Below are 24860 nucleotides of genomic sequence, written 5' to 3'. Positions count from 1 at the left end.
CGAGATCCTGGTACATACAAGCAGCAACTAAAATTGAGACAATTATATCCAGTAACTTAATTTTTCTGGAGAACTGGGAATAGACTACCGTTTGGCAGTGGGCCACCTTGATTCAGCTTATACAACACTAATGTTCAATGGCAGCACAGTCTGAAAGCCAATGCTCTAGAGTGACGTTTTTATTCTAAATTTCCAGAAGCTTATTATTAAAAGAAAGCCCAGCAGAAGATGCACATAGAATACATATCAAATAATGTATCATCAGTAGAAAACAGAACCATCAACAACAAGGTCTTTATGTACAAATAACTTCCTTAAACAAAATAAAGAATTACTTTCTTTCCACTAATGGCCAAGAAAGGCAGTGGGTGGTTGATGCAAGAATGGAATAGAAAACATCCTGGTGAGATTATCAGCTCTACCATTTATGAATTTTGACTTTTAGTAAATCATTTAATCTACATTTCAATGTCCTTACCTGCAAAAGTGAGAAAATATTTTTCTTACTTACATGGTAGGATTGTTACAAAGGTCAGTCAAGATAATGTAGATAACAGTGCTCTGCAAATTATTGACATGTTCTATAAATATAACCTACATTTGGACAAATGCTTCCTCTAAATGCAACTGTGAACTATTGGTGAACCTGCAATTCCCTCATCTGCCCTTTTACTTACCTGATGATGACCTGCAATTCCCTCATCTGCCCTTTTACTTACCTGATGATGAGCAAAACATGCCAGTGCTGAGAACCAAGAAGGCTAGCATCATTCGACTCACATGCAACCCAAACTTCTTGCACACAGCCCTAGGAAAAAGGCAAAGACTATCAGCATTGAGAATATTAGGAATAGACATTTCATATCAAAGGAGAAAAACATGTACCACAGATAACACTGAAGATCTAAAGTCAAACACAAAACTACCTTGACAGGTTTGTTAGCAATTCACTGTGCATAAGAAACCCAAACATTATTATTTCTGACACAGAAGAGAAGCTTCCTACCTAAAAGAAAATGCATTCTTTACATGCTGAGATTATATCTATCAAGTGCAAAATAGAATGATGTGGTGAAAAACAATAGACCTCAGATACAGGTGGGCACACATTCAAATTCTGGCTCTGCCACTTACTAGCAGTGGAACCCTACTCTGGTTGAATAATGTCTCTGTCTGATTCCTCAAGCATAAAATAACGATAATAACACAAACTTGTTAAGGTTTCTGTGAGGACAATGCAAGGAAAAGTGCTTAGGAGAGTGCCTGGCACATAGTTGTTCAATAAATGGTAGTTGTCAGAAAAAAAGGCTAGGAGACAGATGAAAATGTGAATAAGTGGTTAAATCAGTGTTTCTCAAACGTAAGCAATTACGTATCTTCTTCTACTTCTTTCTTGTAGATGTGAACCCCACAAATTAAACGTATTAAACGTGTTTAGGCATTATTACTGCTTCACTTAGTTGATGTTTGTTCAGACATACCCACGTGTTCATCATTTCCTAGCTCAGATTCCTTACTGCATTTCAGAGCTTCTTTCTGAAATAATTTTGCTTTTTCCTAAGTATCTCTTTTAGAAGTTATTTCAATTAAGAATCTGTTAATTATAAATTCTGTTTTTTTGGTTGGTTGGTTTCCTTTTTTTTCCCTTCTTCCGCCCCTCCCCCGACTCCGAGATAGGGTCATACTCTCTGTCGCTCAGGCTGGAGTGCAGTGGCATGGTCATAGCTCACTGTATGCTTGAACTCCAGTGTTCAACGGAACCTCCTGCCTCAGCCTCCTGAATGGCTAGGAGTAACTGTGACTACAGGCATGTGCCATCACATCCAGCTAATTTTTTGTAGAGATGAGGTCTTGCTATGTTGCCCAGGCTGATCTCAAATTCCTGGGCTCAAGCAATCCTCAATGATCCTCCTGCCTCAGTCTCCTAAAGCACTGGGATTACAGGCTTCTTCCTTTTTTTTTCCTTTCTCTCTTTTTTTTTAAACTGAAAAGTCTGTATTTAGCTCTTGGTCTTAAAAGATGGCTTAACCTAATATACAATTTTAGGATGAAAGTTATTTTCTCTCAGCACTTTGAAGATATTCTTTTTTGGTCTTCTGGCTGTTGAAAAGTCTTCTGTCAGTGTAACTGCCTAACACTCCTTTGTAGGTATTCTATTAGTTCTGACAACTTTTAAAATCTTTCTCTTTGTCTCTATTGTTTTACACAGTTTCACTACACTAATTTTTTATGTATCTAGCTTGGGATATGTTAGGTTTACTAAATCCATGGATTAGCATCTTTTTTTCCCAACATTTCTAGAAAATTCTCAGCTATTAATACCCCGAATATTGCCTCTCCCCATTCTATCATCTCCTTCTACAATCTGATTAGATGTATATTAGTTCTTTCAACTCTGGCTTACACATTTCTTTCTTTCTTACTTTTTTTTTTTTTTTTTTTGAGAGAGAGTCTTGCTTGCCGAGGCTAGAGTGCAATGGTGTGATCTTGGCTCACTGCAACTTCCGTCTCTTGAGTTCAAGCGATTCTCATGCCTCTACCACCCAAGTAGCTGGGGCCACCACACCTGGCTAACTTTTGTATTTTTAGTAGAGATGAGGTTTCACCATGTTGGCCAGGCTGGTCTCGAACTCCTGACCTCAAGTGATCCACCTGCCTCGGCCTCCCAAAGTGCTGGGATTACAGGCATGAGCCACCGCGCCCAGACGTGGCTTACACATTTCTTAACCTCTTTATATTACTGTTTTTTGGTCTCTCTGTACTGCATTTTGAGTAATTTATTTAAATCAATCTTCCAACTTACTAGTTTACTCATCAGAATGTCTAATCTGCTGTTTATTTACTGTCTTAAATATAAATATTATATACATATTATTCATATTATATAATATTACATATTATATGATTCTTATAAGTTCTGATTTTTTTAAAATTTATTTGGTCATCTCTTGTTTCTTGTTCATGTTGTTGGTTCTTTTACTTGTTTGAAAATGTTAAATATACTTATATTATATTCCTATTTCCCAATAAATGAAGTTTTTCAGGTGAACATTCTGTTGACTGTTATTTCTGCTGATTCTCACCCATAATGTTTTGCTCCCTTCTGTGCTCTGATTTATTTTTATTATAATTTCTTGTTCACTAGAACTTTATCTCTGGTAATTTTCAGACACTTGGGTTAAGGGTCCATTTCTCTAGAGAATTTTTTTGCCAGATGCCACGGGCACTACCAACCCAGAACAACTTAAAATAAATTCTCAGCTGGGCCTGGTGGCTCACACCTGTAATCCCAGAACTTCGGAAGGCCAAGGCGGGCAGATCACGAAGTCAGGAGATCAAGACACAGTGAAACCCCGTCTCTACTAAAGGTACAAAAAGTTAGCCAGGCGTGGTGGTTTGCACCTGTAATCCCAGCTATTCAGGAGACTGAGATGGGAGAATTGCTTGAACCAGGGAGGCTGAGGTTGCAGTGTGCTGAAATCACGCCACTGTACTCCAGCCTGGGCGACAGTCTCAAAAATAAAACAAAATAAATAAAATATAATAAATTCTCAGCTTAGGGCTCAAAGGACCATGTAGGTGATTTGAATTCAGGCCCAAACCCATAGGAAGACCAATTTACGATTACAATCCTCAAAGGAAGCACTAGCTTTACTTTTTTTCCCTCCACTCCATTCAGTCAAGGCCAAACATTTTTTAAAATCTGACATTTTTAGCTGTGGGAAGATGTTAAATAATGATCACTAAGTCGAAATACCTTTAAATATATTACTAAAGCATTATTAAAACAAGATGTTTGTTAGTTATCACGTAAAAAAGGTGGCTATATTTATTATTGGGACACTTAAATGCTTAATAGTCCCAACTAATATTCAATCAACTAATAGGTACTTTGTGAAAGACAATATATTGGGTGCAAGTAAGAGCAGTGATATCCCACGCCGGGAGTAGTTTACCAACTAGGCTGTTGGGCAGAGGCAAATCACGATCCTGTATCTTAGGACCGAAAATAGGGTTCTACTAAAATCCTATCAAGTAAAGACCAGTTAGATAGTTTTTAACAGAATTAAAATGAATGATATAAGGATATGGTATTTATGACCTCAGGAAAGAAAACGATAATTAGAAGTACAGTGTTCCCTTCAACTGTTGGTTTCAAACAAGAAGTCACACTTCAGATTTAACATCAGGAGCTACAGGTGATAAGTACATCAAAATCTCAGAAATCACCACTAAAGAACTTATCCATGTAACCAAAACCCACCTGTACCCCAAAAACTATTGAAATAAAAATAAAAATTAAAAAAAGAAAAAGAAGAGAACAATAAATAAAAGCAAGAAGTTTTCAGTCAGGCCCTGCTGACCCACGACCCACCAACCCACGAATTGGCCCGGCCCTCGCGTGCACCATGTCTGGCTCCTCCAGCATCATTGCTATGAAGAAAGTGGTTCAACAGCCTCGGCTGGAGGCCAGGCTCAACTGCCTAAAAGTTTCCCAGGCAGCTGCAGACTTCAAACAATTCTGTCTGCAGAATGTTCAACATGACCCTCTGCTGACTGGAGTATCTTCAAGTACAAATCCCTTCAGACCCCAGAAAATCTGTTCTTTTTTGCAGTAAAATGAATTTCAAAAGTTTCCCAAACCACTTCCTATGATCCAGTGGATATTCAAAAGAGAGCTAAATTTGAAGCCTGTACAAAAGCTTATCTCTGTAGCACATGTGCTATAATATAGTAACTTCTACTTTCGTCAGTCTTTAACATCTACCTCTCTGAATTTTCATGAATTTCTATTTCACAAGGGTAACTGTTTTATCCACACTGGCAGCAGCATACAATAAAACTCAGTATGAAAAACAAAGTTTTCTTTCCCAGAAAAATAAAATATGTATATGATATATATATCAGGAGCTAGAAGGCAAGTGTTTTCTATTTCTCTTTTTTTTTCTTTGAGATGGAGTTTTGCTCTTATTGCCCAGGCTGGAGTGCAGTGGCACAATCTCAGCTCACCACAACCTCCACCTCCCAAGTTCAAGTGATTCGCCTGCCTCAGCCTCCCGAGCAGCTGGGATTACAGGCATGCACCACTACACCCGGCTAATTTTGTATTTTTAGTAGAGATGGGGGTTTCTCCATGTTGGTCAGGCTGGTCTCGAACTCCCTACCTCAGGTGATCTGCCCGCCGTGGCCTCCCAAAGTGCTGGGATTACAGGTGTGAGCCACCGCACCCGGCCAAGTGTTTTCTATTTCTAATTACTGCCTAGACTATCACAAGAGATAATCTATGCAATAATGGGTTTCCTCATAGCACTTTTAGAAGCAAAGTTTTTATACTCACTTGTAAAAGTAAAGTTCACAAATACAGCTCACAAAAGCCAGAAGACATCGCAAAAAGTAAAACACAAGAATCTAAAAGAAACCCAGAAAAAGAAAACAGAAGTCACAGATATGAGCTAGAAAAACTCGTAAACATGAACCACTCTCATTTATTGTCAATAACACTGTAAATTGGTAATTCTTTTGAAAAGCAACATGGATCAAGAATTTTCATATCCCTTGACTCAGTATCAGTATACCTACTTCTATCACTCCAGCTGGTGGGGGTTGGGAGGTAGAGCTCCATTCATGAAAATGTTAATTGCAGTTTTAGTAAAAACTGTTTCAAAAACTACAAAATATCCAATTATAGGGAAATGATTACATAAACTAGGCTACATCTAGCTCATGGACAATTATACAGCTATTAAAATTTATGGTTACAAAGACAGTGAAAACATTCTTGCAATATAATGCTCATTCAACAAGCACTTCTTCAACAACCATAATATATAAGGTAGTGATTACGACAAAATATTAAGTGAAAATGTACAATACAATATTATTTATACATCAGTTATAGCTATGGACACTATACGCATATGGAAAGACTGGAAAGAAATGTAATAAAATGGTAAAAGTAGCTACAGCAGCCTGGTAGATTTAGATGAGTATTTTTCCTCCTATCTTCCAAGGTTCTGTTATGTGGCTTTATTAATTTTATAATTGACATCAATTTAAAAAATAAAAATAATAAAATAGGGGTTATATTAAATAGCTTTATACTACAGAATACCATATGGTTAAGAGCACTGAATTTCTCAGAACATAAACACTACTTAATATATAGTATAACTGGCCGGGCACGGTGGCTCACACGTGTAATTCCAACACTTTGGGAGGCTGAGGTGGGCCGATCATCTGAGGTCAGGAGTTCGAGACCAGCCTGGCCAACATGGTGAAACCCCATCTCTACTAAAAATACAAAAAAATTAGCCAGGCATGGTGGCCAGCATCTGTAACCCCAGCTACTCGGGAGGCTGAGGCAAGAGAATTACTTGAACCTGGGAGTCGGAGGTTGCAGTGAGCTGAGATTGTGCCACTGCACTCCAGCCTGGTGACAAAGCGAGACTCCATCTCAAAAACAAACAAACAAAAAATGGGCCTACATGTGGGATCTCACTCCTGAGTGTACACTTCAGAGAAATTCACAAACAGGTCCATGAAGAGACAATACACAGGTGCTTTCATTTGGGGTAGCAAGAGATTGAGAAGGTAGCTATCACTAGACGTGCCAATTGTTACCACACTCTCTCTCAGAAACAACCATCCTTCTCTACTCAGCATTATGATGCTGGGGCTAAGACTCTCTAAGCTACAATTCCCCTTTGCCGAATGGCTAGGAAAAAGGAGATTGGAAGTAAGAACAAGAGAAAAAGAGAAATCTTGCTTTCCATTTCACTTGCTGTGCACATCAGTGATGTAACAGGATTAGAGAAGAGGAAGAATTCTGTGTTGAACATGTAAAATTTGAAGTGATAGTAGACAGCCAAATGGAAATAGAAACCTCTGCATAGCACATTGTTAGTTTTCTACTGAGCCCTTCACCCTTTATTATCTTTCCTTTGACAAGTTCAAAAAAAAAAAAAAAAAAAACAAAAACCAGAAATGAGGCCAGGTGCAGTGGCTCACGCCCGTAATCCCAGCACTTTGGGAGGCCAAGGCAGGCGGATCACTTGAGGTCAGGAGTTTGAGACCAGACCGGCCATGGTGAAACCCTGTCTCTACTAAAAATACAAAAAAATTAGCCAGACGTGGGGGCTCAAAGCTTGTAATCCCAGCCACTCAGGAGGCTAAGGCAAGAGAATCACTTGAATCCGGGAAATGGAGGTTGCTGTGAGCTGAGATCCCACCACTGCACTCCAGCCTGGGGGACAGAGTGAGACTTCATCTCAAAAACAAACAAAACAAATAAACAAAAAAACAGAAATGAGATACTGGATAGGGAAGGGAGAGACAGTATTTTGTCACTTTCTGCAGGTGCCACCTTTCTGATCATTCTAAAATGTAAATGCAATCATACCACTCTTTTGTCTGAAAACCTTTCAGTGGCTTTACATAACAGACTTGGGGGGAAAAGAACAATAGTCTAATACCTTAATAGATCCTACCAGGTCTTGTAGAAATCTCAAACTGAATGAAAACAGTCCATTGATAGATTCCAACACCAAGATGACAGAGGTATTAGAATTATCTGACAAAATTTAAAGCAGGCTTTGTAAAAATATTTCAGTGAATAATTAAGAATATGATTGAAGCAAATGAAAAAGGAGAAGGTCTCAGTAAAAAAATTAGAAGATATAAAGAAAAACCAAATGGAAATTTTAAAACTGAAAAAATACATAGAACAAACTAAAAATGCAATGGACGGGGTCAACATTGGAAGAGGGGACATAGGAAAGAATCAGTGAAGTGGAAGACAGAAGAACAGAAATTACTCAATGTGAACAACAGTTCATTCGGTTTGAGATCTTCCTGGTTCTCGGTATGACAGGTCATTTTTAGTTGAAAGCTGGACATTTTAGGTATTGCATTATGAGATTCTGGATTATTCATGGGCTCAGTATGCTTTCTTTGCACTGCTGTGCTCCTACAATCTTATTTAAGTGTTCTGTTTTAGCTGGCTTCTTTTGATACTACTTCCCACTAACCTAGCAGAGAAAGAGTGTTAGTGGGAAGTCTCTACCTTGTTACCGCCAAGTGCAGGTAGAACTCGAGGTTCCCTACCAGGCCTCCACTGACAGTTGAGAGAAAATAAATTGAAAACAGACTCTCAGAGACCTGGGGGACTAATAACAAAAGATCTGACATTCACATCATCAAAGTTCCAGAAGAAGAGGAAACAGGACAGGGCTGAAAAAGTAGTCAAAAAAATAAAAACTAAAACCTTTCCAAATTTGGCAAAAGGAATAAGCCTAAAGATTCAAGAAGCTGAATAAACTCCAAACAGGACAAACCCAAAGAAATCCACACCAAGACGCATCATAGTCAAATTTCTGAAAACTAATCAGGTTAGGTCCCAGTTAACACCTAATTATTTCTCAGCACTCTACTCAAATTAGACCCTCCTAATATGCTATTCCATCGTACATTGTACTTTTCCTCCATAAGACCCACCATGTTTAGAATGATTTGTTCAATGTTCATCTTCTCCACTAAACTACAAGTTTCATTAAGTCAGGAGCTTGGTTATTGTTATAGCCACAGCACTTAATACAGTGTCTACCAAATAAAAGTTGTTCCATTAATGCTTGTTGAATGGTGAATGGAAAAATGATTCTTCTTCAAAAAAAGTTCCCTTTTAACTTCCGATCTATTTTGTCCTTTTCTCAAAACTATACCAGAGACTCACCTCTTGATCAATTGTGATTGCTTCCAGGTTGGTCTGCCCTTACCTTATTAGTTTGTAGAATTCTTGCATGAAATGCAGCTGGCCAGGCATGAAGTAACAGGTAAGCATAGGAGCGAATGGCATATGCTGGGGAATATTCCCAAGTCTGAAACCCTTCCCCGTAGATGAGGTAGTGTGTCTAAAAATACAAAACAGATAAATTCAGGGTTATACTGGCCAAAAATCTCTGTTAAGCAGATGCAAGTGAAGTTTCTGAGCAGAAATACTAAAGACCAAGGCAGGCCAGGCATGGTGCCTCACACCTATAATCCCAGCACTTTGGGAGCGCAAGGCAGGCAGGCTGCTTGAGCACAGTAAAGACAAGCCTGGGCAACATAGCAAAACCCCATTTCTACAAAAAAAAAAAAAAAAAAATTTGCATGGTATGGTGGTGCATGCCTGTAGTCCCAGCTACTTGGGAGGCTAAGCCAGGAGAATCACTTGAGCCTGGGAATTAGAGGTTACAGTGAACCCAGATCATGCCACTGCACTCCAGCCTGGGCGACCTGCAATTGATGGATAAAAAAGGAATCAAAATGATACAATATTTAAAATATTAAGACATTATAAATTTTACAAGATTGCTGTTTGGTCAACACTGAAAGCTTAAATTTTACCTTCTACTTATTTTTTCTCAATACTCGTTAGCCAAAACAGAAAACCTCTAAATGTTATATTTTCCTTAAACAATTGACACTTAACATTCTTCCTTCATTTTTTTAATTCAAAATGTGATCAGAAAATTTTACCTTTGAATTTTCTATAATAAAAGTCAACAGGTAATGTGTAAATCAATAAATAGCAGCAAAAGCATACCATTTAGTAACACTATTTTGGTAACCGTCAGAAGACATAACTTAAAAAGTGAAAAAAAGTGGTTGCCTCTGGAAAGTAGGATTTGGACACGAGAAGTGGAATAGAAAGCTACTGTTTTTCCTTTAGGTATTTTAGTAATTGTTAACTTTAAAAACTATCTCCAGGTATTATTTTCACTAAAAAAAAAAAGAAAAGAAAATTACAAATTACACCTTTGTGTAAACCAGCTAAATTCCCTACAGCCTTCAATAGCAGGTAAATCATCTGCTTAGAATACAAAAGTGAAAACATGTTACTGGCCAGGCCCAGTGGCTCATGCCTGTAATCCCAACACTTTGGAAGGCCAGGTGAGAGGATTGCTTGAGCCTAGGAGTTAAATACCAGCCTCGGGGACATAATGAGCCCCCATCTCTGTTTTTTTTTGTTTTTTGTTTTTTGAGACGGAGTCTCGCTCTGTTGCCCAGGCTGGAGTACAATGGTGTGATCTTGCCTCACTGTAAACTCTGCCTCCCGTGATCAAGCATTTTTCCTGCCTCAGCCTCCCGAGTAGCTGGGACTACAGGCGCCCAGCACCACGCCCGGCTAATTTTTGTATTTTTAGTAGAGACGGGGTTTCACCATGCTGGTCAGGTTGGTCTTGAATTCTCGACCTCAGGTAATTCACCTGCCTCGGCCTCCCAAAGTGCTGGGATTATAGGCCTGGTTTTGTTTTTGTTTTTGTTTTTTAAGAAAATAGTTATTTTATTAGGAGTCACATTTGTATATTATTTGTCTCTCGATTGGTAATAACACCTATGCTGCAAAATCAAGAACAAAAAGAGAAAACTAAAGAAATCACCTACTGGCTCCCAGTAGTTGAATGTTTCATCACAGTCAGAGATGTTGCTCAGGAGAGCAGCACATAACCTTGCTGAAAGCAAACACTTGAAAGCAGTAGATCCTTCAGGTGCCCAGACTTGTCCTGCTTTGTTCCCAGATAACCTGTTCAAAAGCAAAAAAAAAAAAAAAAAGCATGTCAGGAAGGACCTGCTAATCAGAAGACCTAAATCTAGATAGAAAGGACAAAAAGGGCAAGGGACATCAAAGGACTTAAGTTATTCACCTAAAAAGGTGAATGGTTAGTTGTTCTTTCTCAGTAAAATGAATAAAAATTCAGATTTTTAAGAAAAATTTTTTATGAGATAGGGTCTTGTTATGTTGCCCAGGCTGGACTTAAACTCCTAGGCTCAAGTAATCCTCCTGCCTCGGCCTTCTGAAGAATTGACTTGAATCACTCAATCACTCCTTCCACTTCCTGCTTTTAAGGCATAAATTAACTCATACACTTTAGCTCAATGCATTTATGACACTCCATTTATCCCAAGCCAACTAATTACTCACTTGAAGGCCACAAAGCTGTCATTCTTTTCTTTCTTTTCTTAACAAGGTCATTGCTTTTCATGGCTTTGTTCATTCCCCCTTATGTTCAGACAGAAGCCTAGATGCAAGGTACATAGCCTACTCCAATTCCGTATGTTGACAGCTCCCTTAATGCAGTTCTAACCTGCAGCCTCCAGGGTTTGGGAAGAGGTGATGGCGGGTTGGATGGGCCCAGTAAAGGGTCGGGACTTGAGGGAGAATAAAAGGAGCTGTGAGGAACAGCCGTAAAAGGTATACTCTTTGATCTTGTCACCATCTCCCACAGAGGCTGTGCCCACTCTAGGCCTGGCCCAGGAGCATCACAGATCCGCACTCCAAGGCAGTTTTACACGCAGTGGAGGGATCTAAGGTGGGCGAAGACTGAATGCTGACCCGCCCAGGAAGACCAATAGAACCTAGCTGAAGAGGGAGCTCGGGCCTCCAGCGGGGAAGCCAGCCCGGACGGAGCCCCGCGCGCCACAGCTAAGACCCTCCCGGGGGCAGCCCCGAACCGCCCCACCGGCCGGCCACGCCCCTGCCGAGCCGCACACGTACTCGGTCCGGTGCTCCGCGCCGCCCGCCTCTCGGCTGCCCAGCAGCTCCCGCAGCTTGTCCGCAGCCGGGGCCGTATCCCCACTGCTGGCCCCGCTGCCCTTCAGGCGCTGCCGAGCCCCTCGGCTAGCCATGGCAAGCTTGGGGAAAAAAAGACAGAATTCGGCGCCCTATGAAGTCGGTGAGCGCGGAGACATAGCTTTGGCTGGCAAACGGTGTCCGCCGAGGGACAAAAGATCTTGACATGCGCAGAAAATACTAAATTATAGCGTTACTGGGCCAATTGGGGCAGATCCCCGACTAGCGAAAAAATACAACCTGAGGAGTTTCTTCATCAGGGCTGTTCCATCCACCTGCCTCTAATTCTAGCCATTCCTACCTCCCTCCAACTCTCTTTTCTGTCACCTTTCAGCATTCTCCATTCTCCAAAAAAAAAAAAAAAACCTCTCAGCTCCCCTATTTAGATGAAAAAATAGAAAGTGATTAAAGAAATCTACATAGTGAGATGTGAAGTATTCAGTTAAATATCACAGCACAGCTATCTACTAAAAGGTCCTTAAAATGTCATTTTTAACACTTTGCCTTCTCTGTATTTTGGTAAGAGTGACAGAGACAGCCTGTAGCTAAAAACTGCTTCAGATAGACAAACCGGTAGTGGCAGAGTGTAGACAGATGAAATTCTGTGCGGCAAATTGAACCAGATGTCCATTACTGTCATCACTACCACGGCATTGTGGTAGGCATTTTACGTATTTTATCCTTTTTAAACTTAATACAACAACCTTGTTTTATTGATCAGGAAACTAAATAAACTTGGAGCTAGTAAATGGTGGAGCTATATTCCAGCCCAGGACTGTCTTACCGGAAAGCCCATGCTCTTCCCACCAGATCGGGCGAAAGGTCTTCATTTCCTACAATCATTTTTATACTAGCACATTGATGATATCATACCTGTGATCTCCATATCTTGGGGGTCATTCATCTAATCCTGACACTCTATCCACTCCTCTAATCACAGAGCTATATCCTACCCTGTTGAGCTCCATGCCAATAACTGGGACAAGTTTATAGAGGAAATGCTAATCTTGACGAGGTCTCAGAAGGTTGTGATTTCCTACTAAAAATTCCCAAGTATTGAAAATGGAGATTGATCATATTGCTCAATTCTCACATGCAGTCATTAGTTACCAAGTTCAAATATCCAGCTTAGCTATCTCTTTTTTTCTTTTCTTTTTTTTTTTTTTTTTTGAGACAGAGTCTTCCTTGCTCACCCAGGCTGGAGTGCAGTGGCACAATCTCAGCTTACTGCAACCTGGGAGATTGTCGTGCCTCAGCCTCCCTAGTACTGGGGACTACTGGCGTGCGCCACCACACTGGCTAATTTTTGTATTTTTAGTTGAGATTAGGTTTTGTCATGTTGGCCAGACTGGTCTGGAACTCCTGGCCTCAAGTGATCCACTTGCCTCGGCCTCCCAGAATGCTGGGATTATAGGCGTGAGCCACTGCACCCAGCCTAACTGTATCTCATATACCCATCTCCTCCTTTTCATTTAACTCTAATGCAGGTCCCTCCCTACCTGTCTACCTAGGACTAACACAATAGCATCTCCACAGGGATCACTCATCTCAAATTCATCCTGCGCAACATTATCCAGTTAATTTTCCAAAGCACTACTCTGCATCACTTCCTTAATAAAAAACCACCGGATTTTTTCCTATTGCCTACCAAATAAAGTACAAACTCCTTATTCTAGCATTTGGTCTTCATGAACTCCAGCCCCAACTTACCTTTTCTTATCTTATCTCCCACTAATTTCCTATGCACACTTTACATTCCAGCTAACTAGCTTAGAAAGTGCCCCCAAATGCTCTCTTATCTATATCTCTGTTTATGGATGTCCTCTGCCTGAAATGCACACCCTACTTGCCTAACAATTCTCCCTTCACATTCCTGCCCTTGTTTTAAGATCCAGCTTTCAAACACTACCTTATCCATGTACCAAGCACTATTGAGGATAGAAGAAAGGGATAAATCACATTACCTGCCATCAATTAGCAAAATAGTCAACATGGAGAGCTCAGCAATAGATGTGTCTGTAGGAGATCCCTTGATTCTTTATCCCACTCCCCAAACTTACTCGTATGGCAGTGTTTCCAATCCAGTTAATGACACTTCCAATCTTCTAGGTATTCAGGTCAAAAACCTAGTAGTCTTGCTTAATTCCTTTATTTCTCTAACCCCACACCTCTCTCACCCACATGCAAACGTTTAATTCATCAGCAAGTCCTTCCAAATATTATCCAACCCAACATTTTACCACGTTGGTCCAGGTCATCATTATCTCGTTTGCATTACTGCAATAACCTCCTAATTTGTCTCTGTACTTCCATTCTTGCCTTCCCAAATGCTTTTCTCCAAGAATAAATAAGACAGTAATGTCCCTCACAGAATATAATCCCAAATGTGGAGCCTAACTACTAACAGGAACATACATTACTTCACATTAGAGTACCGCATTCTGCAGAATCCTTGGCTAAGTTAATTTTCCAGTGTCCCTTAGAGATACTTACAACAGAAGGCCCCAAAATCTAGACAGGCAAAGTTTAATCACAGTTGAACAATTACTGTTAAAAACTAGGGAAGAAGTAACAGAAAGTGGCAGAAAGAACATGGGCTTTAGAGTCAAACAGACCGAAATGTTAACCCTAAATCTGACACTTTATTCGTTCCATGACTTTCAACCACAGAATTAAAATGGTGATGATTATAATAATAATACCAAAATTAATGTGGAATATTTGCAACTTATCAAGCTAATAAATGTTAGTCTGACTCCAAAAACTACTCTCATAAGGTGATTTAATGAAATGATACAACAAAGTTAAGGGAAGAGTAATCGACAGTGTGGAAAACATATTTATATTTGATAAGACACCTAAGTTCTACTGCCTCTTCAACAATGGAGCATCTAAAGTACAAGATGCTGTTTTGTTTATTGTTTTAGTCACTTCTCAGGACCAAATATTACACAACTCCAAATGTCACCAATCACATTATAATCTATAAGTTTCAGTGATAGAGTCAAGGTATCTTTAAGATCAACCAACAGTAGGCCAGGCGCGGTGGCTCACACCTATAATCCCAGCACTTTGGGAGGCCGAGGCGGGCGGATCACGAGGCCAGGAGATCAAGACCATCCTGGCTAACATGGTGAAACCTCGTCTCCACTAGAAAAAAAAAAAAAAATTAGCCGGGCGTGGTGGCAGGCGCCTGTAGTCCCAGCTACTCAGGAGGCTGAGGCAGGAGAATGGCGTAAACCTGGGAGGTGGAGCTTGTAGTGAGCCGAGATCGTGCCACTGCCACTGCACTCCCGCCTGGGCAGCAGAGCGAGACTCCGTCTCAAAAAAAAAAAACAAAAACAAAAACAAAAAAAACAGATCAATGAACAGTAGCTATGGTCACAAAGTAAAAGATTTTACAAAAAAAAAAAAAAAAAATCCAGAAAGGACTACTGGTTGCAAGTCGGTAATTTTCCTCCACATCCCCCGCAATGAAGGATCACGCCACAGAAAAGGATTTACCAAACTACCGAGGTATAACATATAGGCGTTGTTGAATCTCCTTCCTAAACTGGGACTGCATTGATGCTACTTGCTGCTGGGTGAGGGCCTTGTCACAGGTCTGGTAGGTCAATCTATAGCAGAGACTGACGTGTTGAGTCTTTGGATGCTGAAAACGGCTAAGAAACTGTATGGATATAATAGTGTCCTGGGACACTGCTCGGGCCACAGTGTGAAACTCTAGTTCATCAAATCCTTTCTTCTCATCTACCCAAAAACTAATATCATGCACATAACATGGAGGATACAGAGAATGACTTTTAAAGGGTTCTATTTTGCCAGGGACAAAATTTTTCAGGAAACGGTTATCAAACGTCCACAACATTCTCCAGTCAGAGATACACCAGACAAGCATGGCTAATAAGTCCAAGTTCATAGACACAAACACAAAACACTGGTCTTTATGTATAACACTAGTGGCAGACGTGATAACAGACCCAATAATTAGATCCTCAGTACAATCTGGGCTAAAATTATGAGTCTTCACACGAATCATATAATCCTTTCCATTTGACTGAAGGACAAATTTGACTAAACTGCTCAGCTTAGAGCCCTCAGGCAATGTCTGGGTCAGCAGGCTATCTAGAATGCCCTTCAGATGATCCAGCAGTGATTGAAGACAGCCATCCTTCAGATTTTGATTAAACCCAAGGATAAATAAAGTCTCATGAAATGCTGGCATTGTGAAAGGCAAAATGTGGCACTTCTGAAAGACAGGTCCACTGAGGATGTGCAGAGAACCTGAGAGGAAGTCTGGTACTTTGATGACATCCTGAACATGCACTAGGAGAGAAGGTCTAAGGCAGACCTTGGCCTGGCCACAGGTTCCTTCACAAGCTTCTTCTTTACCATCTCTTCCAGGATTCATGAGAAGGCTAAGTTCTGAAAATGACACTAGAAAGTCTTCCACATCTTGTGATGTCCCACTAGTCAGGGACTCAGAATTTGAGTTATCTTCATGGAGATTAATCCAAAAAGCAGCTGATAGAAAGTCACAATTCCAGAAAGGAAGAACACTGGTACCTTCCTGTGGCAGCAAAGGGAAGGAACACTTCAGCCTTTTTAGAGGGAAAACTTTGCCTAATTCAGCAATGAGTTTCTCATTAATGGTTTTGATAGGATGACATGAAGGTGCTTCCAGGAAACCCCTGTTTAAACACACACAAAAATAACTTTTCTAACTTAAGATAGTAAATAATTATAATGTAGCTAGAATTAAAAATACAAATAGCTGGACAGAAAAGAATTTTCTTTAAATTGATCTTGAAAGGAAACAAAGAAATCATCTACCATAAGGAGAAACAGATGTGTATTTCAGAACTCTTGACAGCCATCATCCCTACAATGTATCAGAAAATGTGACCATTTTTAATTCTAGAGATGCTTAAGGAGGCCAGGCTGACAAATAAACATAGCACCAGCATCACTAACAATTTATATACCATCCATTCAATATATGGTTGCCATCAAGACAATCAGGATACAACTGGAGATGGAAGTGATGTCCAGCAAAATAACTGGTTACCTGTTCAACTTTCCTACAAGTGCTTCTGGTTCCGGAAAGGAAAACCACTGGTTACCCAGTTTGATCCTGAAGATTCTGGGTTGAGAAGCTTCGAAAGGTAAGCTCCTGGTGAAGACATAGTTCAAAGCACCTTCTACATGAAAGGACTTATCTTGACTCCTAGCAAAATAGACACCAATATGAAGTCTGTCATTATTAAAATAAGCAAGTATTTTTAGAGAGTGAATCAGTTAATCGGTAGGGCCTATGAGTCTATGAGATTTTGTTATCATTAATGAGAGAGATGAAAACGCAGAAGGCTTAGACCTATGCTATTACCTACCTATATCCAGTGCACTTGTACCCTGGCACAGCCTTACAGCTGAATGGATACACGTCGCTTAAAATGAGCCCCCCCAGGGCTGCCATGGCAACCACTTGCCAACTGTTGTGCCATTCTCTCTGGGGCTTATCCGCAGGAGTTCCACCTTGTCCTCTACATAATGCCACGTGGACTTCTCCTTCCTCTGCAAGAACGTCTGCACAGCTAATAGGGAGAAAAGAAACACTAACTAATTATCATAAACAAGTGGAAATTACCACAGGAGTTGGCAACATACACATGGTTTGCCTGTGAAATAATTAAAATCCGATCATACCTATGTGCAAAAATCTATTAGACCTCGAAAAATGCAAAGAAAGTAGCTGGAAGTAAATACAAATGTAAATTAAATGTTCAGCCCACTAACTGATACTATTGGCTGACCAGGGTCTGCTTTGCATTTGTGTTCTTCATGCATATGTCACAGAAAGATCAATATCTGCACAGTTCCTATATATGATTCACTGCTTAGGCTGTTTCTTCCCATTTAGAAAGTTCTTTTCACTGCTCTCCTGAAATTCAAATACCAGTTTAAAATACTGCCCCTGTCAAAACTTTATTGACAGCTATGCCCCATTGGACACCTCCAATAGTATCATGTCTTGTGGTATAATCATGTAAAGCACTGTTCTCAGTTCACAATAATGTTATGAGGCTGTTACTTTCTTTTTTTTTTTTTTTTTTTTTTTGAGATGGAGTCTCGTTCTGTCGCCCCGGCTGAAGTGCAGTGGCAGGATCTCAGCTCACTGCAACCTCCACCTCCCAAGTTCAAGCAATTCTCCTGCCTCAGCCTCCCAAGTAGCTGGGACTACAGGCACGTGCCACCATGTCCGGCTAATTTTTGTATTTTTAGTAGAGGCGGGGTTTTTGCCACTTTGGCCAGGCTGGTCTCAAACTCCTGACCTCAGGTGATCTGCTCACCTCAGCCTCCCAAACTGCTGGGATTACAGATGTGAGCCACCATGCCTGGCCCAGTTAGTTACTATTAATATCCCTAGTTTACACTTGAGAAAAGGGAAGCATGTAAAGATTAAGTAAGCTTGCTTAAAGTAACAACTGTTGGCCAGGCGTGGTGGCTCACGCCTGTAATCGTAGCACTTTGGGAGGCCGAGGCGGATCACGAGGTCAGAAGATCGAGACCATCCTGGCTAACACGGTGAAACCCCATCTGTACTAAAAATACAAAAAATTAGCTGGGCGTGGTGGCGGGCACCTGTAGTCCCAGCTACTCGGGAGGCTGAGGCAGGAGAACGGCGTGAACCCGGGAGGCGGAGCTTGCAGTGAGCCGAGATTGCGCCACTGCACTCCAGCGTGGGCAACAGAGCAAGATTGTCTCAAAAAATAAATAAAAATAAAAATAAAAAAATAACAACTGTTAAGTGGTGGGCTGGGATTTGAATCCAGGCAATCTGGCTTCTAAGTGCACGTTCTTAGCCATTAGACGATATGGCTCTTATTATTTTGCATTGTCAAAAATAAATGATCCTCTTTTACACACCCAAGAGTACACTATTTGTACTTTCATTTAGCATTTAGGGTTTACATATCTGTCTTTCCAACTAAATTGGGGGTTTCTTTGGGGCTTTATATTCTCTTCTAAACATATCATAGTAGCTTGCACGTGTGCCTTATGTTTGGGTACAGTAACTATGTTATGGACATCTTAAACATTTTCCTTGTGAGGGCGCTCCTTTCCTCACCTTTGGAAAAACTTGGCAAGCAGTTCCCTGTTCTTAGCTACGCCAGCTTTGCGTCCACAGTGCGGAAAGTTGAAATAAATTTGATCAAATTCTCTGTCGTGCAGTTCAAAGACATCTGTCAGCTGGGTGCAGTCCACACCGAAACGTACATCAATACCTGGCAAAGATAGTTTGGGGGCACAAAATATAGAAAGGAGGATGCCTCAAGACATGGAACAGAAAAACTTCCTAACTTCAACCGTGCAGACCAGCCCAAGTCTGGGCACAAAGCCGGCTTTATGTGAATATCCGTGGGACGATCAAGAACAATCTCCACGTGGGTTACATCCCCACGCCCCCACCCTTTCCACTTTGGGACACGCCGGCCGCTGGGCGGGGCTTCGCAGAGGGACGGGCTCGCTACCTCGCTCGCGCAGGCACTGCAGATTCTCCTGGGCCACTGGATCCCGAGCCAACTCGGCCGGGCGCTGGAGGCAGGTGGCGGTAAGATGAGTGCTCTGATCCAGGGTTTCGCTCAGAGCGGCGGCGAAGGAGAAATTCCCCTCTCCAACCAACAGGAGGCGCCGAGGGGCCATAGCCTCCACGGACTCCCGGCTCGCGCTGTCTGTGGCGCTCGTTTACGTCACTTCCTTCGCGGATCTCTGTCTGCCTCGTCTTCACCCGTCACTAGTTGATGACGCACCCATGGCGCCCGGTTGTCTAGACGAACGGGTGCACCGACTCCCTGGGAGGATAATAACTATGAGTGCAAAAGCAAGACGCCCACTTTCCTGTTCCGTCGCCTTTTCACCCCCTCGGGAAGATCAAAGTGCCTTTAGCCCAAGCATGGCCTTGAGCGACTTCATCACACCTGCATGAGGTCACAAGCAGTCACTAGCGCAGGGAGGTGAGGCGAGTTCTGAGTGAAAGAAATGGGGCGGGGCTGAGGCCAAGGAGAGGTTGGACTGTGTCTAGCATGCTCCTGACGCAGAAGGTTTTGAAACTTTTTTCACCTCGTCCGAAATGGCTGCCTCCCAGTGTCTCTGCTGCTCAAAATTTCTCCTCCAGGTGCTTAAATCTCCTATTCATTCAAAAAAGATTATTGAGTGTCTATTGCGTGCCAGGCCACTGTGAGGGTGGTTACGATATATGGATGAACAAGATGTGGCCTATGATTTCAATGAGGCTGCAGTCTGGTGGGGAATGCGCAGAGCAAAAGAGGCAACTCTGATACGGCAGGGTGTGTGCTATGCGTAGAGTGATTCAGTGTGCTCTGGGAGCACACAGAAGAACGTTACCAAGTTTTTGGGCAAAGTGGGTCAGAGTCCTTGGATGAAGTGAACCCGAATTGAAAGCTAAGAGGGTAAAAGTGCGTCTTAACTGAGTCAAGAGGCGTGAAGAGGCAGAAGGAACAATATATGCAGAAGCTTGATGGAGAAACAGAATAGTTGAGTTTGGCTGAAGCACAGTTGGAGGGAGAGTAACAGATGAGACTGAAGAGTTAGGCAGGGGCCGGGTCATAGGGAGCGTTGTAAGCCTTAAAAAAAATCAACTTTTATTTTACATATGGGGGTACATGTACAGGTTTGTTACGTGGATATATTGGACCCAGGTAGGTTGCAGGTTTGTTACATGGGTATATTGCACCTAATAGATAGTTTTTCAGCCCACACCACCCGCCCTCCCCACTCTGGTTAGTAGCCTGCAGCATCTGTTGTTTCCATGTTTAGATCCGTGTTTGCTCAATGTTTAGCTCCCACTTATAAGTGAGAATGTCAGAGGTATTTATACCAGAGCAACTTCATCTTCAATAGGGGCTAGGTAAATAAGGCTAAGACCTGGGCTGCATTCCCAGTAAGTTAAGGCATTGTTAGTCGCAGGATGAGATAGCTCAGCACAAGATACAGGTCATAAAGACCTTCCTGATAAAACAGGTTGCAGTAAAGAAGCCGGCTAAAATCCACCAAAACCGAGATGGTGATGAGAGTGACCTCTGGTCATCCGCACTGCTACACTCCCACCAGCACCATGACAGTTTACAAATGCCATGGCAACGTCAGGAAGTTACCCTATATGGTCTAAAAAGGGGAGGTATGAGTTAATCTACCCCTTGTTTAGCATATGATCAACAACCATAAAAATGGGCAACCAGCTGCCCTCGGGGCTGCTCTGCATATGGAGTAGCCATTCTTTATTCCTTTACTTTCTTAATAAACTTCCTTACGGTTTATAGACTCACCTTGAATTATTTCTTGTGTCTCTTGGGGTCTGGATCAGGACCCCTTCCAGTAACAAGAGTCTGCTGTATTTGGTTCTCTGTTCTGTTGTAAGCCATTTTAACAGGCTGAATCTTACTCTGAAAACAGTGGAAAGCCACTGAAAGATTTTAAATAAGATGATACAATTATACTTTCATTTTGAAAAATTCTGCTTTCCTGTGGAGAAAGTTTTGGAGAGGAACAAGGCTGATGGCATGGCAGGATAAGACAAGAGGCAACTGCAATAATGGAGACAAAGCTGACAGTGATTTGAATTGAAATTTGGCAGTGGGAATGGAGGGTAGCGGTCCGATTCAAAAATCAACAAGACTTAGTGACTGGATGAAAATTAAAGACAAGTCAGAGTCAAAGATAAGCCCCAGGTTTCTGGCTTGGACAACTGAGTGGATGCTGATGTCTGTCATTCCAGCCCTAGAGACAGTTGCACCTAGATCTCCAGTGTGAGTACCAGGCCCATTGGACTTTGTGGCACCATCAGTGCATGCACCTGTCTTCACAAAGGCAGATGGTATGAGGGTAGTTACCTGGGATGTCATCCTTCAATGCTGCATTATTGGCTTTGTTTCTGCCTATGGAAAGGCAAGTGGGTGGTGACTCCCAAGTCATGGCCACTTGCGCATGGTAATCTGGGTGATTCTTTCTTTGCTTGGAGAACTGGGAAAGCCAGATTTGTTGACTTTTTTGAAGAACATGGAACAGCCAAGTAAGGATTTCTGTCACTCTCATAAGAAATCTTCAAACGGCTCAACCTACTCAGCATCAAGTTACTCTTCTTCAGGAAAGGTATCATCTTCCTAAGCCAGGGGGCCAGACTCACATTTTGGGGAAAAAAGAAAGATTGAGCTTTTATATTACAAAAAAAAAAAAATGAAATCAGACATTGATCATCTGGTATATGCAAACCAGATTGATTGGGAGAACAGGCAGAAGGACAGGGTACAATAATGAATAAAACAGATCCTGTCCTTAAGGGGCATACAGCTCTGTATGGGAGATATAATGCAGACTTAAAGAACTCTAATGTATGGTAAAAAGTTATAAATACAGGGAAAGATAAGATAAAGTTTTATGTGAGTTAAAAGGAAAGAGAAGCTAACTTCAGGGAAGGCATCATTTGAGCTAGAAGGGAGGAAATTATCACTTATTACTCATTTATTGTGTTATCTAGTTACTCAACTCTCACTTCTTTCTATTCTCTTTGACTGTAGCAGTGCCTTTAATCCCTAAATGCCTACATCTCAAAATTACCTAAAACATTTAGCTAATTCTCCATATTGTATTGGGAATAATGAAGTTTCTCCTGTCTCTTCACGGGGCCTCGGGAGCGGGGGTGTGGATTTAATCCACTTAGTCACCCACTATTGCTGATTGAAAGAATGGATCAAAGGGTTCCAGGACTTGGAGAGGAAGAAACAGAACCATAAAAAAGCCCGGATCATTAGTACGGTGTGCTTGTGTTATACCTGGCTATGTAAAACAAGGGCAGGAAAGGATGCTTTTTCTGTTCTCTGGTTTATGCAATAAGCTTTTCTATTATTGTCTTTTCCTAGAGACAGAACCTCACCTGTTTCCTCACAAACCCACACTGTGGCAGCCTCATTAATGCAGATGGCCATGGTGAAGTGTGGACAGATTGGAATAATATGTCCAAGTTTTCCCAGTATGGATGGAGATGCACCACTAATGAGAATACCTATTCAAACCGTACCCTGATGGGCAACTGGAACCAGGAAAGGTATGACCTGAGGAATATCGTGCAGCCCAAACCCTTGCCTTCCCAGGTAATCTAACTTTGTCTTTTTTGTTTGTTTGTTTCCTTCTGTTGGCAAAAGAAATGCAGTGGCCATTTAAAATGCAGGGATGTAATAACTTCTGGTGCAGTGATCTCTCAGTTTTCAGTGAAGTGATTGGGGCAGAGGAACAGTCCGCAGCTGAACCACCTATGCTACTTTACTGTCAAGTTGAATATTTTATTATCTGTAAGGTTTCAAAAGGAAGGGCAGTCCTCTTTTTCTCTTACTTCTGTTTGGACTTTATCTCTTAGTCTACAGAAATTTATAATGTCTTCTGACTTAGGCTAGCTTTTCCCCTGGTCCTTGCCTATCTAGACTTGTCATTTATCTGAGTCTTGCGCTTAAATCGCTCCTAAACAAACAAACGTACAAAAGATATGAAAGTTAGAAGGATATAGACTAACACCATAGACCTCAGTCCATGTAAAATATGACAGTCCGTGAGAATTCATGTCATATTGATCTTTATTTCCTGATGTTAGCTGTAGACTTCCAGATTCTTAATCTGTTAATTTTTCTTTCCAGTTTGGACACTACTTTGAAACAACATATGATACAAGCTACAACAACAAAATGCCACTTTCAACACATAGTACGTGGACTGTTTTTTCAAATTCTTACATTTTCAGAACCTAACTCAGTGACTGGCACATAGAAGGAACTCAAATAAAAGTAAACTGAATAGGTGAATAAGTGAGGCTGGGCGCAGTGGCTCACACCTGTAACCCCAGCACTTTGTGAGGCTGAGGCAGGCAGATCACTTGATGTCAGGAGTTCAAGACCAGCCTGGCCAGCATGGTGAAACCCCATCTCTACTAAAAAAAATACAAAAATTAGCTGGGCGTGGTGGCACATGCCTGTAGTCGCAGCTACTCAGGAGGCTGAGGCAGGAGAATCACTTGAACCCGAGAGGTGGAGGTTTCAGTGAGCAGAAATCAAGCCACTGCACTCCTACCTGGGTGACAGAGTGAGACTCTGTCTCAAAAAAAAAAAAAAGGTGAATAACTAAATGAATGAGTAAACAGGTTTTTTTCTTCAATTTTAACAGGACTTACTGTCTATTCCCTAGTAATAAGAGCAAGATCAGTTACTAAAACTCCTTATTGTTGGCTGTTTTCATTTGTCTTTCCTTCCTTTTTTTCCTTCCCTCAGGATTTAAGCGAGAGCCTCACTGGTTCCCAGGACATCAACCTGAACTGGATCCTCCCCGATACAAATGCACAGAAAAGTCAACTTACATGAATAGCTATTCAAAGCCTTAAATTGGGCATCACTCAGGATATGTATAAGATCTTAATATTGACTAATTTCGCATCCAGGTTTCTAAGAAATGATAAGATATTTCACTTTTCCAGAGTAAAATGTAGGAGGGAGCACATTCTAAGTGCACCTAAAAATTTAGCTCACTGTAACACAGTTTCACTCTCTGAATAAATAAAGCAAAAGACACAGAAAATATTCTTTATTCCTTTTTTGTTGTTGTTTTAACCAAGATTTAAATGTCAAATTTAATACAGCAACTCAGTTCTACATTTGGGGTGTTGTAGAAGGGCCTTAAAAAGAATTATTTCAGGCCGGGCACGGTGGCTCAGGCCTGTAATCCCAGCACTTTGGGAGGCTGAGACGGGTGGATCGCTCGAGGTCAGGAGTTCGAGACCAGCCTGACCAACATGGTGAAACACTGTCTCTACTAAAAACACAAAAATTAGCCGAACATGGTGGCTCACGCCTGTAATCCCAGCTACTCAGGAGGCTGAGGCAGGGGAATCGCTTGAACCAGGGAAGTGGAGGTTGTGGTGAGCTGAGATCATGCCACTGCACTCTAGTCTGGGTGACAGAGTAAGACTCTGTCTCAAAAAAAAAAAAAAGAACTATTTCTCTGAAGTCTACAACCACTGTGGTCTTCCCTTCCTTCTGTCGTAGCAAGACCTCAGAATCTAGCATAACTTAGGCTAGGTTTGGCTAGATGCTTTCTGGGTATAAGCCAGAGTCATATAGTGCAACTTTGCTGTGACCTTAGTGAACATCCCCTCTTGAGGACTACAAAAGCAAACCTAACTTTTTAAAAT

The 24860-nt window shown here is 41.4% G+C and overlaps 3 protein-coding genes and 1 pseudogene across 10 annotated transcripts in view; 2 read left to right on the top strand and 2 right to left on the bottom strand.

The window, feature by feature from the left end:
- ALG9 (ALG9 alpha-1,2-mannosyltransferase) overlaps nt 1–11779 on the bottom strand; it is an 86847-nt gene extending 75068 nt beyond the window's left edge. The window contains exons 1-5 of one of the 5 annotated variants that reach the window (XM_030829691.1): nt 11537–11779; nt 10426–10564; nt 8772–8906; nt 5339–5409; nt 720–808 (exon numbers count right to left, since the gene is read on the bottom strand). In XM_030829691.1, coding sequence (XP_030685551.1) covers nt 720–808; nt 5339–5409; nt 8772–8906; nt 10426–10564; nt 11537–11667 — 565 coding nt within the window. In that variant the 5' untranslated portion in view covers nt 11668–11779. Of the gene's footprint in view, nt 1–719; nt 809–5338; nt 5410–8771; nt 8907–10421; nt 10565–10963; nt 11487–11536 lie in introns of those variants that run through there. The other 4 variants (XM_030829693.1, XM_003253126.3, XM_003253128.4 and 1 more) reach the window with 4 other exon arrangements.
- LOC115838637 lies at nt 4401–4619 on the top strand (annotated as a pseudogene).
- Nucleotides 11780–14376: 2597 nt separating the features above from the next.
- On the bottom strand, nt 14377–19741 carry FDXACB1 (ferredoxin-fold anticodon binding domain containing 1). Its single transcript, XM_003253130.3, has 5 exons — nt 19144–19741; nt 18741–18897; nt 17002–17205; nt 16680–16838; nt 14377–16302 (listed from the first exon to the last, which is right to left on the bottom strand). Exons 1-5 carry the CDS (start codon nt 19313–19315, stop codon nt 15120–15122), a joined length of 1875 nt encoding a protein of 624 aa, XP_003253178.1. The 5' UTR covers nt 19316–19741; the 3' UTR covers nt 14377–15119.
- C15H11orf1 (chromosome 15 C11orf1 homolog) lies at nt 19407–24243 on the top strand. Of its 4 annotated transcripts, XM_030829694.1 has the most exons (5): nt 19429–19787; nt 21651–21781; nt 22549–22779; nt 23317–23383; nt 23944–24243. In XM_030829694.1, the coding sequence occupies exons 2-5, from the start codon at nt 21689–21691 to the stop codon at nt 24051–24053; spliced, it is 501 nt and encodes a 166-aa protein (XP_030685554.1). In that variant the 5' UTR covers nt 19429–19787; nt 21651–21688; the 3' UTR covers nt 24054–24243. The 4 variants fall into 4 exon arrangements, with proteins under 4 accessions (XP_030685555.1, XP_003253179.1, XP_012351425.1 ...); XM_030829695.1 differs by lacking the exon at nt 23317–23383 and having other exon boundaries at nt 19407–19787; XM_003253131.4 differs by lacking the exon at nt 21651–21781 and having other exon boundaries at nt 19411–19787.
- The last annotated feature ends 617 nt before the right edge of the window (nt 24244–24860 follow it).

This window comes from Nomascus leucogenys, chromosome 15 (assembly GCF_006542625.1).
Source record: "Nomascus leucogenys isolate Asia chromosome 15, Asia_NLE_v1, whole genome shotgun sequence".
In the NCBI taxonomy this organism is placed as follows: Eukaryota; Metazoa; Chordata; class Mammalia; order Primates; family Hylobatidae; genus Nomascus; species Nomascus leucogenys.
This window is presented reverse-complemented; position numbering and strand designations above follow the sequence as displayed.